The sequence below is a fragment of the Pyrus communis genome, chromosome 4, assembly GCF_963583255.1.
Source record: "Pyrus communis chromosome 4, drPyrComm1.1, whole genome shotgun sequence".
NCBI lineage: Eukaryota > Viridiplantae > Streptophyta > Magnoliopsida > Rosales > Rosaceae > Pyrus > Pyrus communis.
Window position 1 is genome coordinate 10,843,186 of NC_084806.1, and position 17,916 is coordinate 10,861,101.

The 17,916-nt window shown below is 37.4% G+C and overlaps 2 protein-coding genes across 2 annotated transcripts; one reads left to right on the top strand and one right to left on the bottom strand.

Moving 5' to 3' along the window:
- Positions 1 to 835: 835 nt before the first annotated feature.
- LOC137732072 (CASP-like protein 1D1) lies at positions 836 to 3,449 on the top strand. Its single transcript, XM_068471369.1, has 3 exons — positions 836 to 1,217; positions 2,726 to 2,852; positions 2,954 to 3,449. The coding sequence occupies exons 1-3, from the start codon at positions 949 to 951 to the stop codon at positions 3,176 to 3,178; spliced, it is 621 nt and encodes a 206-aa protein (XP_068327470.1). The 5' UTR covers positions 836 to 948; the 3' UTR covers positions 3,179 to 3,449.
- Positions 3,450 to 3,568: 119 nt separating this feature from the next.
- Positions 3,569 to 5,347, bottom strand: LOC137732071 (divinyl chlorophyllide a 8-vinyl-reductase, chloroplastic-like). Its single transcript, XM_068471368.1, has one exon. The coding sequence runs from the start codon at positions 5,212 to 5,214 to the stop codon at positions 3,949 to 3,951; it is 1,266 nt and encodes a 421-aa protein (XP_068327469.1). The 5' UTR covers positions 5,215 to 5,347; the 3' UTR covers positions 3,569 to 3,948.
- Positions 5,348 to 17,916: the final 12,569 nt, after the last annotated feature.

Consider the following 17,916-nt stretch of genomic DNA (forward strand, 5'->3'; position numbering starts at 1 on the left):
TTTGAACCACAAAATTAAACTATGATATAATACAATTGTAATTTGTCAAGGTTACACGATAAATATGGAGTTTGGAAAGTACATAACTAAGAATTGTTTGTTTTCACAGGTACTAAATTGGACAATTATAACAAAACTATGCAGACCTTTTAAACCAGAATTAATTACGGCGCAAGCTGTTTTATTCAGCAGATTCACAAGGCCATTTTATGTTATACAAGCATACATGGGAGAGGGAATAACCAAATGCTCCTGTGCAAGATATGTATGCGCACGCGCACACACATATGTATAAGTTCTTAATTAAGCACTTTGAGATGTAAGGAGTTTGTAACGCAGTTGGCTAACAGTATTCACTCTTGCATCTAAAATCCTTATTTGATTTTCCTCCTCTTAATATTGTTGTTTAAAAACCGCTAAGCTACAAGCACGACCACGTACTAATAGAAGTCTCATGTTTCTTGCCCCAGAAGACATAGCTGTGACAACTAGCACTATTGCATTCTAAACCCAATTGATAGTGGAACTTACAAATTATGACCCTGTAACAAATACTATTTAGTTTCCTATTACCGCAGTCCATTTCTGATCTTTTCCCTCTGAGATAGAGACTAAATGGTATCATTTTCTCTGGATTATTCTAAAATAATCATTTAGTTAGTGACATTTAGGAGAGAAAATAAAACAAGGAAGTCTATGGTGTATAAGATGATGATCAAACGGTACACACCCAACCAACTAAACCCTTTCCATATTAATTACTTGGCGTAAACGAAACTTCAACCAAGTTTGGATTTATACCATTTTAGTGTGCCCCCAAACATCATATAATTATACATGTTCATAGTGCAATATCTTTTCACCACCACCATCTACTACTACGTACAGGTACTACACTCGGAATTCTGCTTAACCAACTTATTCGAGCACTAGATACCAGCAGCTTCCATGGAAACCAAGGATAAGCCAGCTGGTCCGGAAGTCCCGCTGCCATCAAAGGAGGAGTCCGAAGTCCCACCGCCATCAAAGGAGGAGCCCGAAGCCACGCCTCCTCCTCCCCCTAGACCCGACTACCTCTTTCTAGTTGATGTGGCTCTCAGGTTCTTAGTGTTTGCAGCATCACTGACAAGTGTGTTGGTCATGGTCACCAGCAAGCAAACAGTATACCGAGGTCCTTTCCCAGTTCGGGCCAAGTTTAATCACTCTCCCGCCTTCATGTGAGTAACTTCAAGCACCCAAACATGCACATATAATTTAGTAAAATAACGTATACACTGTAACACACACAGAGATATATATATATATATATATATAATGTATATTTTTACAGATTAGGGTTTCAAGGTGTTTGATTACTCTTCTTTGGCACAGAAACACTAATTCTGTTAAAAAGTTAAACAAATACTCTGAGGAGAATCCGATAAGCAAAATTTCTTGATAGACAAGGAATAAACTAAAATTTTCTTTCATGCTATTGTCTTCTGATCAGATATGATACCTACTATTTTCTAACTTTTTCTGCAACTCTGAATAGTATTACGACGAATCCAGGTTTAAGATTAATCGACTTTTATCTCCATACTTGTTTTAACCAGCTTAACTAGTGGAAAGATTTCATGTTAGCTCTTTTAGATTCTAATTAATCTAGTTAATCTTTACTTTTCGTTCCTTTAACATGGATTCCATCTAATCTTCTTTATGCGTGCAAAAGAAACAATTTTTCAGAATGTAGATCTGATTTTAATCTTTAATTACTGTACAAATGATCTCAGCCTTGCCTCCTAATATGCTTTAATCTAAAATTAATACTCTTTTTCTTTTTATTGTTTATACATACATACATACATACATATATATATATATATATATATAAAATATCTGCTTAGAATTGGAGCGCGCAGAGTTTTTACACTCCTGAGATGGATTACATAAAATGGAGATGCCTAGTTGACAGTGTTTTAAATTCATTTTTAGCTTTCAATTAACATCACATAATTGATTTAATACACTGCCACTGTACCATTTACCTCGAGGCTTGATTATTAAATGGCATCAAGGTTGAAGTTGGAACCCTATGCATCTCACTCCCTCACCCCACAATACAATTTTCTAATAACCCTAAGGATAGCATGGACCCACAATGCAACATTTTTAGCCAAAATAGTCTTTGAGATTGACATAACTTCTCACTTTGGTCTTTGAAATTTGAAATCGATAGAAGTGATCCCTGAGTTTGTCCACCATTAATCATTTTGGTCCTTTGGTGAAAAACTTTGTTAAATAAGAATCAAAATGACAAAAATACCTTCAATTCAACAAACAATGGGCTAAAATGATTTTATAAAAATTGAGGGTATTTTTGTTATTTTATCCTTACTTAACAGAGATTTTTGTCAGAAAGACCAAAATGATTGACGGTAGACAAACTCAGAGACCAATTCTATCGATTTTAAATCTTAGAAACCAAAGAAAAGAGTTATGCCAATCCCAGAGACCATTTTAGCTAAAAAGCCAAAAAAGACTAAATCATCTATTTCTGTTTTCACAAGGAGAAAACATTGCATTACTTGCCTACAACCACAATCAATCATGTGGCAAACATAAACTATCATTATTCTAATACAGGTACGGCCCACCTGTATTAAAAAGTATGTCAACTAGTGTGTTTAATGGGTGGATATTAGACGACAAAAAACTCAAGAAGGTTTAATGTTTCTTGTTTCAGATACTTTGTGGTGGCTCTATCAGTCGCTGGCCTCTATGCTCTTCTTACAACACTAGCATGCATTTCAGTCATCTGGAAGCCAATTTGCCCACCAAAGTTGTTGCTCCATTTTGTATTTCTTGATGTAGTAAGTTGTGTTCTGTTCTCTAATTTGTACCAACAATTACAATACAAACATCGGACACACGATATTGACAAAGTATATATGTGAAATGCCTTATTATGCAGCTGATACTGGGTTTGGTCGCCTCAGCCACCGGCACAGCCGGGGGTGTTGCATATATCGGATACAAGGGTAATGAACATATGATGTGGCAGAAGGTGTGCTCTGTTCTCGACAAGTATTGTAAGCATATAGTAGGCGCCCTCGCTACCTCGCTGTTTGCCTCAGTTTTGCTGGTTCTTCTGGTCTGGCTCTCCACTTTCACCCTCCACAAAAAAATTCGCCAGTAGAGTTTGTGAAGATTGAAGAACATAATGAAATGTATTAGAATCCTACCCACAGGATGCCTTCAACTAGTGTGTGTGAGCGCTCACTTGCATGTATTATCGAATATCTTAGTGTTTTCTGTTTAGAGGTTCTTTCATTGTGTAAATGTTGTCTGCTATGCTATATCTATCTTGTCCATTTGGAAGCTTAGTATTCGGATTTCTTATGTTACAGGTTCTTTTGATTTGTAAACGTTATCTACTTGCATCTGAGGCATTGATTCGTCTTGTACCATTTCATTCAAGGGTTTTCTAAGTGTGAATGTATGCAAAATTAGTTTCTGTTACAAAGGAATTACTACATGATTTCCATCTTCTTCAATATGCAAAAGAACGCGAATGCAAATGTATGTAATGACATTTGAGTTTTTGAACTGCATTGGATACGCTATATCAGGAAGGAACCCACACAACCAACTAAGATTCGGTTGAAAAATGAAGTATAAACCGAAGAACGGTGATTACAGGTTGTAACTTGCAATGCAAGTCATCAAAATCTAACAAGTGATCACATTATCATCTTAAACAACCAATCTGATGATATATTGATATAACTGAAGTATCAGTTTAAGTATCTAGCAGCTATGGTAGAAAAAAGACTGCTTGTCACCGATACGAAATACAGTTTAGTGTACAGATGAGAAACTGCGTACCTGAAAACAGACTGTTGTACAAAACTGGTTGAACCAATTGATAAATTGAATGTACAAACTTTCTAATGACAGCATGAATTCTTAGAAAATCGTTTGTTCGCCTAATTCCTGACCGGCCATCCCCTCCCTCAGCACAGTCTCAAAGAATTCTTCCAAGGTGTCTTTGCCATAACTCGGCGTTTTCTCAGCATTATATTCTCCAGTCTCAGGATCCAAAACCAACATACTCTCAGCTGCATAATACCTTCCAATTTTCCCAAACTCAGCAGTATCTTCCATTGAAGGAAAGATCTTTACAAGGAAATCAAGAACCCCGATAGCAAAGTCCATAATTTCAATAGGCACCTTCAGGAACTTGGGTTCCCTCCCCACAAGTCTAAACAACAACTCCCCTTGCTCCAGTGGTGTCAACGCCTTCCCCGGTCCTCCAATGGGCAAAACCTGGTTAATCTTGTTCTCACTCAACACGCAATCCACAATAAATGAAGCCAAATCCGCCTCGCTGATTGGCTTGCAAGCACACAACTTCCCATCCCCAAACATCACATAAGGCTTGCCATCTTTCACCAACTCAACCTGACCCCCCAAACTCTTAAAAAACGCGGTCGGCCTCACAATGCTATAACTAAACCCATTATCCTCCTCAGCTTCTCTGATCAACTCCGACTCGAATTTCAGCTTTGCACGCTGAAACTCAAGAAGGGGCTTCTGCACACAAATTGCAGACAGCAACACAAAATGTGAAGCCCCACGCTTCCTACCAGCGACAAGACTATTTTTCGTGGCCTCGTAATCGATCTTCCAAGAGTCCTTCACACCCCCAGAACGGCTAGCAAGGCATGAAACAACAACATCAATCGAAACCCCCAAATTTTCCAAACATTTCTCCAAAACACCCAAATCAGTCACATCCGAAAAGCACACATTTGCACCTTTCAACTCCCTCAAAGTCTCATCCTTGCTAACTTTACCCCTGATTCCACTCTTCTCCCTAGCAATGGCTATAACATTGAACTCTCTGCTGACCAACTCCTTGGCAACAAATTTCCCAATGTACCCAGTTGCACCCACCACCAAAATGTTGATGTCTTTTGGGTTTTTGCCACGGAACGAGGGTGGATTCGTGATTTCAGCAACTGGGTTTGATGAAGCTGATATCGGTGTTAATCTATCTTTTATAAAATTCAAAGTTTCAGGCAAGTTTAGAGGAGAAGATGATGAAAAAGCAGAAGGAACAGAGCTTACCTTGCAGGTTTGGTTAGGGAAGCGAGAAGATAAAGGGGTTATGAAGCTTTGGTTCTTTGCGGCATGGAGATTGAATACAAGGGAGGAGAAGCACAGTGACATTGTTTTTCTGGTTGCAGTTGAAGAAAGCTGATGGGGGAGGAGGAGCTTGTGGTTGGAGACTTGGAGTTCAGTGGAATTCCATGGCTGTTTTTGGAGGTTAAACTCTATCGCTGGAGGATCCAAATGATAGGTGGATATAAAAGATGACGTGTGACTATAAAGTAATGAACTATTAGAGAGGGCTGGGCTGGGCTGGTTTGGTAACCGAACCAAAAGGCCTAAACTAGTTTCCAATCGACGGGCCTCGGCCCTTGGAATGGACATTGAACCGGTTGCGATCGGTCATTGAATTTGAATCGATCCTTTTGGTCAATTGAGTTTTGTAGAGAAAAGTTTTAGTCATACGCCTGAATTTTAGGTTGTGTTCTACTTTGCCCAGTAAACTTTCAATTTGATTATATGTTCAATTTGTGCCATTGAGCGACTGAAAGATAAAGAAATAATATATTCAAGATAATTATGTACTTACAAACTACCTTCTCAATTTATTCTATTTCATCAGATTCGGGATGTACATTGTTCCTATTGAAATTAACAAAAATTTGACAAAATTAACAACTAAGGAGGCATGAACCACCACGGGGTGACCAGTAGTTAAGGACGAATTGTAGGATCGTATTTCACATGACACATCCTAATCTTGGCGTTGGTGAATCACACGATGATGGTTAGGGGAAGGTTGAAATGCTTCTGTGAGTCTTTCGGACCCTCAGAAGAGTGGACTATCGTTTCGAAGCCATCAATTGGTCCCAGTTTAAAAAAAAAATTTAAAAAAAAAACAACTAATGGGGGCATGGGCATGAATTGAAAGTTTAGAGGTTAAAATAGTATGAGGCTAAGAAATTTTCCTTCTTATAAATAGACGAAAAAAAAAAAAATCATTGAAGCTATGTAGTAAAAATTAGGGTCCTTTTTTTTTTGCACTCTAAAATAAATTTGCACTCATCGTATTTTAGTTTCCCTTATTAATTATATGGTGGAATCACCTCAATTTTCTTCGTTGTATCACAATAGGATTTTCTTTATTTGAAAACTCAACAAACACATGTTTTCACGGCATCCAATAAGTGTTATTACATGTTATTCCACATTGAAAAACCAAAGTCTTGTATATCCTTATATAAGTCAAACTAATCACCTCATTGTCAATCAAATTTAGAGTAAAACCTCAACTTTCTTATGCCAGTTTATGCAGATAGTTGAGCTATATCATGTCCACATCAACTTGCTATCAGCAATCTTTATTAGGGTGCATCATAAGTGAATTATTCACCAACTAAAGCTACTCGTATCCAACTTTTCTCTTGTAATTAGTAAAATCAGTTCGGTTTGGGTCATTACCAAGGAAAAAATAAAAGTGGGTTCAAGGTGTCAATTTCATACAATGAACGCATACCAACTGAACCCACACGCATTTCCTTGACTAATTGGTGCATTCAAACATAGGTTTTTTGTTTTAGTTTAAGATTCACACATAGGCTTACTTTTAGGAGCAAAGTTTTACTTAGTCAGCTAAGGAAATTTAAAGAAAGTTTCTCTGGCAAAGCAAAGTCAGGCAAGGAAATTTAATGGAAGTTTCTCTGGCAATGGAAATTTAGAACCAACCATTTGAAATATTGACACTAGGTAGAAACTTTTTAGTCTGATTAGAACGCAGTCTGGTATACCAAGTATAATAATACAATTGGTTGAAATTTTTTTTTTCAAGTTTTCAACCAATTGTATTATTATACTTGGTATAAGGAGCTGTATTCCCGGCATATAAAAAAGCTCTCCTATATAGGGATTGTTTATCCTTCCTTTTTTTTTTTTAAGAAATTCTTTTATAGAAATTGTATTTTGCACTGTAAAAAGTCATCATGCATTTCTATCTTCTTTATTTTTTTTTATTAGAAAGGAGTGCATGCTGAATCGTTCAGAATGTAAATAACAGCTCCATTTTTACAATGTTATTTGTAAATATTACAATAGTTCCTACTAATTTGTCATTCATTTGGTTAATATATATTTGATTAGCAGCGCTCCCAAGTTTTTTTTTTTCTTCATAAAAGCAAAATCAGCTTAAAAAAAAAAAAAAAAAACCAAACCAAACCAAACCAAACCAAAATATAAAAAGTGAAATAAACATCTGAGTATTGATTTGTGAAGTTGGAATCATAGATAAACTTGGCGCTTGGGATTGTACATATGTACATGAAAACATAAGCAAAATAGTTCTTGTAATTTATTTGGATTTTCGCTTCCGCCCGTTTGTAAGTTTTTTGTAACACTGTCGTCTTTGTAATTCATTAACAACGTTAGTCAAATGTATTGAATACGAAAAATGACTTTTCGACTTGGAATTTTATGTGAATGAAAATAGATGAAAATCGAACTAAGTTGACCTATTAAACAAAGGCAAAACAAAACAAAATAATAAGGACAAAATGTAAGGAAAACTCCAAATAAGCTACATCAACTAGTGATGCAATTTGAATGCGGATCCCCTTTGTAAAGATTTCAGATATCCTTTAATCGTATATCGTGCGATTAGAAAGCAATTTAAAATTAATCATAAATAGTACTTAACGAAAACTGACAGCACGATTTACAATGAATGAATACGATTAAAGAATCATTTGGATCCTCACAAAGAGGATCCTCATTCATGCAATTTTGAGAGAGAGAAAAAGAGAGAGAGAGAGAGAGAGAGAGAGAGAGAGAGAGAGGGACAGAGAGGCAGAAACTAAATAAACATAAATTTATGAGATTATTATCTGTGGTTACAATTGGAAAAGAGCTCATAATTCCGACACCTTGTCACCGATATCACTTAATAAATCTTACAACAAAATTTAAACAACACTATGATTCATTAAAAACATGATTATTAAATTATTACCAGCACCTCAATGCAGCAAAAATGAGAAAAATTACTGAGAGAGGAGAGGAGAGGAGAGGAGAGGAGATCAATATACGTGTGGCATGTCTGGAGAACTCAAAGATGTCAAAACTCAATAGCAGCGGTATACGGCAACGACGCCGCCACGCCGCGGCGGTGGAGAGAAAATAGTCATGATGACAAGAGCTACGACAATCACCAACAGAAGTGCCGTGAGACTAAGACCACCTTCGTCGTCTTCAGAGCAGCAATACTTCCCCATCACCTGATAGCTTGAAAGCTTGAAAGGCTTTGGAAATGGAGAACGAGTTTACTTGAGAGGGAATGAATGAATGAATAATTTGATGAGCGATTTGGTTTATAAAAGTAGGAAGTCAAGTTGACTTGACTTGTTTATTAGCAGTTGCCTTGAAGTCGTAAGTCGTGTTTCATATGATTTTAGAAAATTTTAACGAAAAACTTTTGATACTGTTCACTTTAATAAAAAATTACATTTTTACACTAAAAAGTCAATCCTGATACTATTCACTTTACCTTTTATTTTGTCTTTACCGTTAAAATTCAAAATTTTCAAACCATTTTCATTAATTTTCCTATGATTTTATATATGCACGGAAATTTCTCCTTTCTTACACGTTTAATATGTCAAGATCTGAACACAAATACACAAGGGCGATTCCAAACCAATAAGATCTTCCACTTCGCGATTGTTGAGAGATAACGTTTATAGTACGCAACCTTACCTTTGTTCTGCAGAGAAACTGTTTCTGAGACTCAAACTTTGACCTTTCACAAAGAAACAACATTTCTGCTTTGCTAAAGCTCATTTCAAAATAATATCCACTTTAGCAACTTTGTAACCAACTCATACACGTTAATTAATGTGACAGTCATTGTTCTTAACTTCTTATAAGTAAATGAAGTTATATGTAACATCAAATGATACCGGTGGGTTAGGCCGGTAAATTTGGATTGTATGTACGCTTCGTTACACTTAAGTTCGAATTTTCCTCTTAAAAAATTAAAGTATTTTATTATCACAGTTAAAAACAGCAGGATCAAGCAAATGAAGGGGGAAAAGTGTAAAACTAAGAGGTAATTATCATTTACCAAAGGAAGTTGTGCAATTAAAACTTTATCTTACGTCAAATATCAAACTTTTTTACTGGAATAAAAATGTGAGTATTATATGTTGGAATTTTGTTGAGTATTTACATCCATTTCCTTTCCTCCCATTTACTATGCCATATTATTGTTTTTTAATTTGATATTATTGCATGGCCGTTTCATCACTTATAGCCCCATTTGCTATTAAGCCAATTCATATCATAATTGAGCGTTTTTTTTTTTTTTTTTGGAAATTCAAGTACAATATTCATTGAATGATAAGAAATATGTACAAACGAAGAATAGGATGCTAATAGTAGGCTCGATAAAAACTTTGCCGAAAATTTCAACGCGGTTGAAGAGAAAAAAAACATCGTACACCAAACAACTTAACTAATAATATTATCTTCAAACAAAAAATTTGAGATTACATTGAACGATTCCTCAAATAACGAGACTTGGTGTTTTAATTAAATGAACGGAGCTTTCCGTGCAAAAGTCATTAAAATCTACCGTGTCCTCCACCTCAATAAGTTGAATTGCAGTTAAGTTGAATTGCAGTTATAACCACGAGGGCATCTCCCTCCGCCTCAATAAGTGCATTCGGCCATTGATTGGGCAATTACATAGTCCAACGGTTTTACAGCCTTTTGTTTTCTTATAAATATTCTCATTTATTATTTTGGGAATTGTTATTAGCCCTCCAAAATTTTCATTGTACACTTCTCACAAGTGTATTTTTCTTTCTAATTCTAGAAAGTTTGGAGTGTCAAATGAGATTTTTAGAGTGCTAATAACAATTCTCATTATTTTTATAATGAGCTCTAAAAGTTGTCTTCTATATATTATTGATTCTTCATTTTCTCTTCAAAGATATTCCTCAAGTTTTATGTACATGTTAACCTTTAAAACTACCAAATCTACGTGGCGCGTAAGCTGAGTAACTAATAAGCTAACTACGTCTTTCGGTTATGTGTGGGGTGTGCCAACTGGTCGGCCGAGCGTGGCCAGGGAGTAAAATATGTTGATGTGCATTAGGCACATTTTAATCTTGCGATTGCGGCCTAGGAAGGAACATGTTCCGGCCTTCGGATTCTAGAGCCTGAAGACAAGACTGTTAGTTCTGCGAAGTTCACAAATCATCAGCACCGGGTTCGGTCTCAGTAATTATATTCGTAAGAGTATAAGTACGTTGAACCGGTATCAGACTATACGAACACAAATACTCGAAAGAGATAATGTCTTGATGGTAAATGTGATTCGGCTGTCAAAATGCCGAACTCTAAAATGTACTTGTGCATATCCAATCATAAAATAAAACTTGGTGTTCAATGTGCCGAGCCTAGTAACTCGTAACGCTTCACTTCGTTGAGAAGGCTGATGAGATGACCTCCACCAACAGGACTCGAAAACCCTTATTGGTCGAGACTTGGATAAATAACTAGTCGGACTCGAAGCAGTGTTGTCTATCCAAACTGAAGGTGCTCTTCAGTCGGCTGATTCTACGGCTGAAGATGTCGCCGGTTGCCTTCACATTGCTATTTATCCAAACCGAAGATGTGTTGGTGAGAAGAAAGGGGAAGAGGTAAATCTCAAGGTTGTTAGAAGCTTTGCACAGGGCAATTCGTGTGTTGATTTGAAGGGGCTTTGAATGATACACCCCCTTCTCTATTTATAGTAGCGAACCCCGTCATGGCCAAACTAGAACTTTACTTGGATTAGAACTCCTCAACCCAATCTAATCAGGTCTCGGCCAATCCTAATCCCTATAGAACTTTAAACCAAGCTCCTTAACAAACCAGATTCATCTCCTAATCCCAAGCATCCTCAACTTTAAGACTCCTTGTTGCACTAGGGTTCAACTACCTCACCCTTATCTAAACTAATCCTCTTCGTACTAAGATTCAACCAACCTCGATTGGACAACCTATGACAAGATTCTAGATGAATGCTACTGGACTGAGAACGACTCTAAGCTTAACCCAAAATATTATTTTGGGCAACAAACATTAGGGGTGGGTTTGGTTCCGTTCGGTTCGGTTTTTTGCCAAAACCGGAAACCGAACCAAAATTATTGTTCGGATCGGTTCGGTTTGTGTTCGGTTCAGTTTGCATTCGGTTTGGTTTCAGCCCGGTTAGGTTTTTTTTTTTTTTCCAAGTAGCTTAAAAAAATTATATGAAAACAACTTGCAGCCATTTTGTAATAAGTCCTATTTCAACATAATCGTCAAAATAAGCATTCCAAATTTCTAATATAATAAAAGACAATGAAAATAAACATTCAATTCAAAGTTCAATTATAATCAAGTGTTCCAAAGTCCAAAGTTAAATAAATATCAAAGTTTAAATCTTCCAAAAGTCCAAACTTAAAATAAATATCAAAGTTCAAGTCTTCCACATCTAAAATAAACATTCCAAAGTTCAAGTTTTCCACACCTAAAATAGCATTCTTTATGTGCTAAAGTGATTTTGGAAGGTGCCCCACAATGAGAGTGATCCACGTACTTTTTGAATGACAATTTACTTGCTAACGCTTGGATGGCCTAGGGGGCAACATATCACCTTTTTTTTTGAACTTCCACTTGTCATTTCTACATACAAATAATAAAAGAAAAGATACTAATTAAAATGTTATTTAAAATAATCTAACAAAATCAAATGCAATAAATAAAATTACCTTTCTCAACTTCTTCACAAAACTCCATCTCCTCAATGGTTGGCTCATGATGTAATGCAACATGAATGGACCTAAGCCAATTTTGAGTACATATCAAAGCCTCCACCATTTTTGGACTTAAAGAACTACGATATGGATCAATTATCCGTCCACTTGTACTAAAGGAGGATTCCGAAGCAAGATCTCTCTTGCAACACGTGCCAAAATTGGGTACTTAGAAACCCCATTCACTCTCCACCAATTCAATACATCAAAGTTCTCCTCTTCTTCTCCTTCATTAGGATCGGAAAGATACTTGTCGACATCATTATGCACAACCCGGGCTCTTTTTGCTTTTCTCATTTCACTTTTTTCTTTCAACTTTCTTTCTATTTCGGTCATGCTTGATGAAGAGTCTCCACTTGTCGTTTGAGAACTACCACCACCACTTATACTTTGTTGTGTACTCAAAGATATATCTTCATGAATCTTGTAAATATCAATCAACAAGTCCTTCACTCCATTTGTGGCACTTTCAACCTTTTCTTCATCCTCACCAAATTGTATCTCAAAATAATCAACAATTTTCTCTAATTTGTGGCGATGATCAAGCACAAGTGCTATAAAAAGATATTGATTCATGTCCTCAAGTGAACCCCAATACTTGTCATATTTTTCTTGCATCAACTTGGAGATCATAGACAAAAGTTCATCATCTTTGTTTTCATGCAAGAGACTTTTGATCTTAAACAAATCATCAAAAATAGTATGAACGGTTGGAGTATTAGAACAACATACTTTTAAAGTGACTTCATAAAAAGGTCTCAAAAAGATTGCAAATATCCCCGCCTCACTCCAATCATCCATCGAAGGTAGCCCCTCCCTCATATTTTCATGATTGTCTTTAACAAAGTACGGAAGGTAATGACCATCATCTACTTTTAATCTATCAAAAGCCATCTTGAACTTTAAAGCCGATTCCAACATTAAAAATGTGGAATTCCACCTAGTAGGGACATCCAAAATCACAAGCCCTTTGCTCTCTATTCTCACTTTCTCAACACACCTTTTAAAGCTTTCCAACCTTTGAGGGGAAGATCTTACGTACCTAACCGCATTACGAATGCTTTGTATAGTCGTATTCAACAATTTTATCCCATCATTCACAACCAAATTGAGGATATAAGCAACACACCTCATATGCAAATATTTTCCATCATGCAAGAGTGCATTAGGAATCCCCCACCCACTTATTCAGTGCATCAAGTCCCTTAAACCGGAATCATTTGCGAAAGCATTGTCAACCGTAATGGTTAACACCTTCTCGATACCCCACTCCACTACACATTCCTCCAAAAGTTGAGCAATTGATTCTCCTTTATGATTTGGAATGACACAAAAATTCAAAATCTTTTTATGTAACATCCAATCATCATCAATAAAATGGGCGGTGAGAACCATATAATTGATTTGTTGAATAGAAGTTCATGTGTCCGTTGTTAGACACACCCTAAATGTCTTCAATTGACTCTTCAATTTATCCTTTTCGGAATAAAACAAGCTAAGTACATCCTTAGCAATTGTCTTACGACTAGGCACTCTCCACATAGGACATGCTTGCATGCAAAAACGGCGAAAACCTTCTCCTTCAACAAAAGTAAAAGGAAACTCATCTATAATTATCATCTCAACACAAGCCTTAGTTACTTCCTCTTGAGATAATCCTATAGCTTCCAACTTATCTTTCGTGCCGGCAAAGGTTAAGATCTTTTGCCTATTTGCAACAAATATTTCCTTATTAGGACCGTAGCTTCTACATCTTGCTATATGGTTTCTTAAATTAGTTGTACCATTTTTATCTGGGTTGGCCATATATGATTGAGCGCAATACTTGCACAACCCTTTAACTCTACCACCCTCAATTTTTCTTTCAAAGTGCTCCCAAACTGTAGACCTTTCATGACTTTTTAATGATTCCAAAAGAGCTTCTTCTTTACTTACTTGGTCACTTTGGTCACCATCTTTTGGAGTTGCATCGGCGGGATTTCCGGATCCACCAAGAGAACTAGGAGTTTGTTGAGGTGCCACCATGGTGTTTTGAGGCGGAGTTGATTCACCAACAATGTCCATCTAAAATAAGAGAATCGTACAATTAATTTTTCAAATAAGAGATTCATTACAATTAATGAATTAATTATTAAACACAAGGGCAAAAGTAATAGAAAGATATGACTACTTACTTCCCATGGTATACTCGAAGATGAGTTTGTTTGATCCTGATGGCTATTTGATTTTGATCTCATTGAGTTTGAACTTGAGCTTGAGGCCCTTGAGACCTTTGACACCTTTGACTTCATCTAATTCACACAAAATAATAAGAGGATATTAGTTAGTACTACAAACTTATACAAAAGTAAATTGGTGCAGATTCGGTTCCCTTGGTATAAAAGTTAAAAATTATGATTTAATCTTATGTGATCATTTTTCAAGGCCAATGATACAAAAATGCAGCAAGAATAAGACAGAACATACCTATGAGGTGTATATCGTGATAAACCAAATGAAATCAAGCATATATCAAATGATATGTAAAATCCACTTAACACTAAAACCCCCTCACAAAATTTGACTCGAAGGCACTCTGGTAACTATGTGGCAACTGGCAAGTGCAAAGTGGCTGCAAAGCCTAAAGGGAAAGGGAAAGGGAATGGCAATGGCAATGGGACACCAGATACAGACAATGACCATACCCCACTAGCTCAATCACCTATAAACCGTTAACACAAACTAGTTAACTGTTGACCATTATCAAAACCTCGTCAACCCAAAAATAACTACAAACATAAACTAACATCAAATATTGACATGTACATCCGTACACAATGAAAACATTTCCGCGTCTTCTCCCCATCTTCTCTGCATCTCCAGCATTCATCTCTCTTTCTCCATCTCCATCTTCTACTCTACAATATCTAAGGATGGTAATATCCAGTCTGGTTTACATTTATGTTCTTTTTAATTTTCTATGTGGAATTTGTAATATTCAGTCTGGTTTAACATATCTACCAGACAGACATAACAAGCACAATTTTACATGAAGAGGAAAGACCAACCAGTCATGTTCCTATCTCCGATTTTCCATTCATTCTGATACAAGGAAAGAACATAAAAGAAAACCCTCATCTGTTCACACCTCTCTACATGTCATATCCATGTGATTACTTCATGTTTAATGCCCTCAATACAAACAGTCATTCATTTGGAGGAATGGTTTGGATGAACTTAAAACAAGAGTGCAGAGCATGAAATCAGTCTAAAATTCACACCATATAACAGTAACCACCAATAGTTTTATTGTGTATATATACATCTAAAATTCAAAGCAATACCCACAAACAGGTTCTCAAAATCCCAGAAAACCATCAAAATCTTCAATCACGACAAAGAATAATTAATCAAATATTACAAATTCTGAAACATGGGTATTCTCTGATTCTGCATGTAGTTTTAATGATTGTTTTAGTATAAACCTAAAGATATATATCATATGGTTTTGACGGAAGAGAAATGGACGCCTTTATAGTTAGAAAGAAACCCAAAAACAATCACACTGAAAATAAGCACACTGTGTGAAATTCACAAGTCAATAAACCCAGAATCGGTAAGCAGTTGCTCAGGTACATGTGTTTTCATATATCTCAGTCAATTCATAACACTAATAAATCCAAGAGTAAGTAGTAAATGCAAAGTATGAAATGAATCCTTCTCAAATCAGAACCAATTTCAAAAAACACAGAGAAATGAGAGTATGAGACCAACCTTTTGCAGTTGAGACTCGAAACGGCAAGAAGAAGCTCACGGCAAGATGAAAGACTGACGGCGAGGGCAAGGTGTGAGAGATTAAGAGTGAGAAAGGTCCGCCATTCGCGGACTCGCGGGTCGCTTGGGATTCAAGACTGAGAGAAATAAAGAGTGATTGAAGTTGAAGACCGAGAGAGAGAGAGAGATATGAGGCTAACCTTTTGCTGTCGAGACTTGAAACGGCAAGAAAAAGCTGACAGCGAGATGAGAGAGAGACTGACGACGAGGGTGAGGTGTGAGAGATTGAGAATGAGAAGGGTCGCGCCGTCGCTGGTCGCCTGAGAGATTGAGATAGACAAAACGATTGAAGTTGAAAACCGAGCGAGAGAAAGATGAGGCTCAGGCTGCGCGAGATGATTACTACTGGGTTAGGCCCTAGGGTTCATGAAAGGAGTCTGGACTCTGAACTGAAGGCAAGGAATAAGAGAGAGAAGAGGCCACGGGAATGAAAAATATGAAGGGTTACACCGTTACAGGGTTTTGTTAATTTCCTCACAAAAATTAAAAAAAATCTCAGAAATCCTGGAGGCAAGGTGTGAGAGATTGAGAGTGAGAAAGGTCCGCCACTCGCGGACTCGCGGGTCGCCTGGGATTCAAGACTGAGAGAGATAAAGAGTGATTGAAGTTGAAGACCGAGAGAGAGAGAGAGATAGGAGGCTAACCTTTTGCTGTCGAGACTTGAAAAGACAAGAAAAAGCTGACAGCGAGATGAGAGAGACTGACGACGAGGGCGAGGTGTGAGAGATTGAGAATGAGAAGGGTCGCGCCGTCGCGGGTCGCCTGAGAGATTGAGATAGACAAAACGATTGAAGTTGAAAACCGAGTGAGAGAAAGAGAAGGCTCAGGCTGCGCGAGATGATTACTACTGGGTTAGGCCCTAGGGTTCATGAAAGGAGTCTGGACTCTGAACTAAAGGCAGGGAACGAGAGAGAGAAGAGGCCAGGGGAATGAAAAATAGGAAGGGTTACACCGTTACAGGGTTTTGTTAATTTCCTCACAAAAATTAAAAAAAATCTCAGAAATCCTGGAGGCAAGGTGTGAGAGATTGAGAGTGAGAAAGGTCCACCACTCGCGGACTCGCGGGTCGCCTGGGATTCAAGACTGAAAGAGATAAAAAGTGATTGAAGTTGAAGACCGAGAAAGAGAGAGAGAGAGATAGGAGGCTAACCTTTTGCTGTCGAGACTTGAAACGGCAAGAAAAAACTGACAGCGAGATGAGAGAGAGACTGACGACGAGGGCGAGGTGTGAGAGATTGAGAATGAGAAGGGTCGCGCCGTCGCGGGTCGCCTGAGAGATTGAGATAGACAAAATGATTGAAGTTGAAAACCGAGCGAGAGAAAGAGGAGGCTCAGGCTGCGTGAGATGATTACTACTGGGTTAGGCCCTAGGGTTCATGAAAGGAGTGTGGACTCTGAACTGAAAGCAGGGAATGAGAGAGAGAAAAGGCCAGGGGAATGAAAAATAGGAAGGGTTACACCGTTACAGGGTTTTGTTAATTTCCTCACAAAAATTAAAAAAAATCTCAGAAATCCTGGAGGCATGAGGGTTCGAACCCATGCCCTCCAGCTTGCAAAGTTTCACTGAAACCAACTTGGCAACAGGTTCTGTTTTGTTATGATTGTATGACTAAACTATTTATAAATATTAAAATATATATATATCGGTTCAGTTTCCTAACCTCAACAACCGAAACCGAACTGGCCAGATTCGGTTTGGTTCGGTTTGACAATTTCGGTTCGTTTTTTTTTCCGTTTGATTTTTTTCGGCCTCGGTCCGGTTAGGTTGTCGGTTTTTTTCGGTTTTCGGTTTTTTGAACCCACCCCTACCAAACATTGCCTCCTCGCTTTTGAGGTCTTCGGCCTATAATTCATGGTCGAACCTCAACCTTGAAGAAGTGATCCGTTGTTAAAAGAATAAACCATTCGCATACTCTTTCTGATCAACCAAAGATCATTGTGAGTCTCGAATATTCCAACCAACCAGAAGTATTTATTGTGCACGATCTCTCACCTTACCTTTCAGACTTCGAATACTGCAAAACTGGACACGTGATGGCTCTTCATTGCGACTGTCCATCTTCAATAATGCGTACTCCCACATTCGAGGCGTGCAGACGCTGAAACGTCTCTTGGTCATAAACTTCGCCGTCACACTCAATCGTGCACCCTCAATTTGTGTGCTTTTCAGCCTCTTCAC

Coding starts and splice junctions, on each gene's coding strand:
- LOC137732072 (XM_068471369.1), top strand. CDS start 949: ATGGAAACCAAGGATAAGCCAGCTGGTCCGGAAGTCCCGCTGCCATCA. Junction 1,218..2,725: donor AATCACTCTCCCGCCTTCAT/GTGAGTAACTTC, acceptor TTCTTGTTTCAG/ATACTTTGTGGTGGCTCTAT. Junction 2,853..2,953: donor ATTTTGTATTTCTTGATGTA/GTAAGTTGTGTT, acceptor CTTATTATGCAG/CTGATACTGGGTTTGGTCGC.
- LOC137732071 (XM_068471368.1), bottom strand. CDS start 5,214: ATGTCACTGTGCTTCTCCTCCCTTGTATTCAATCTCCATGCCGCAAAG.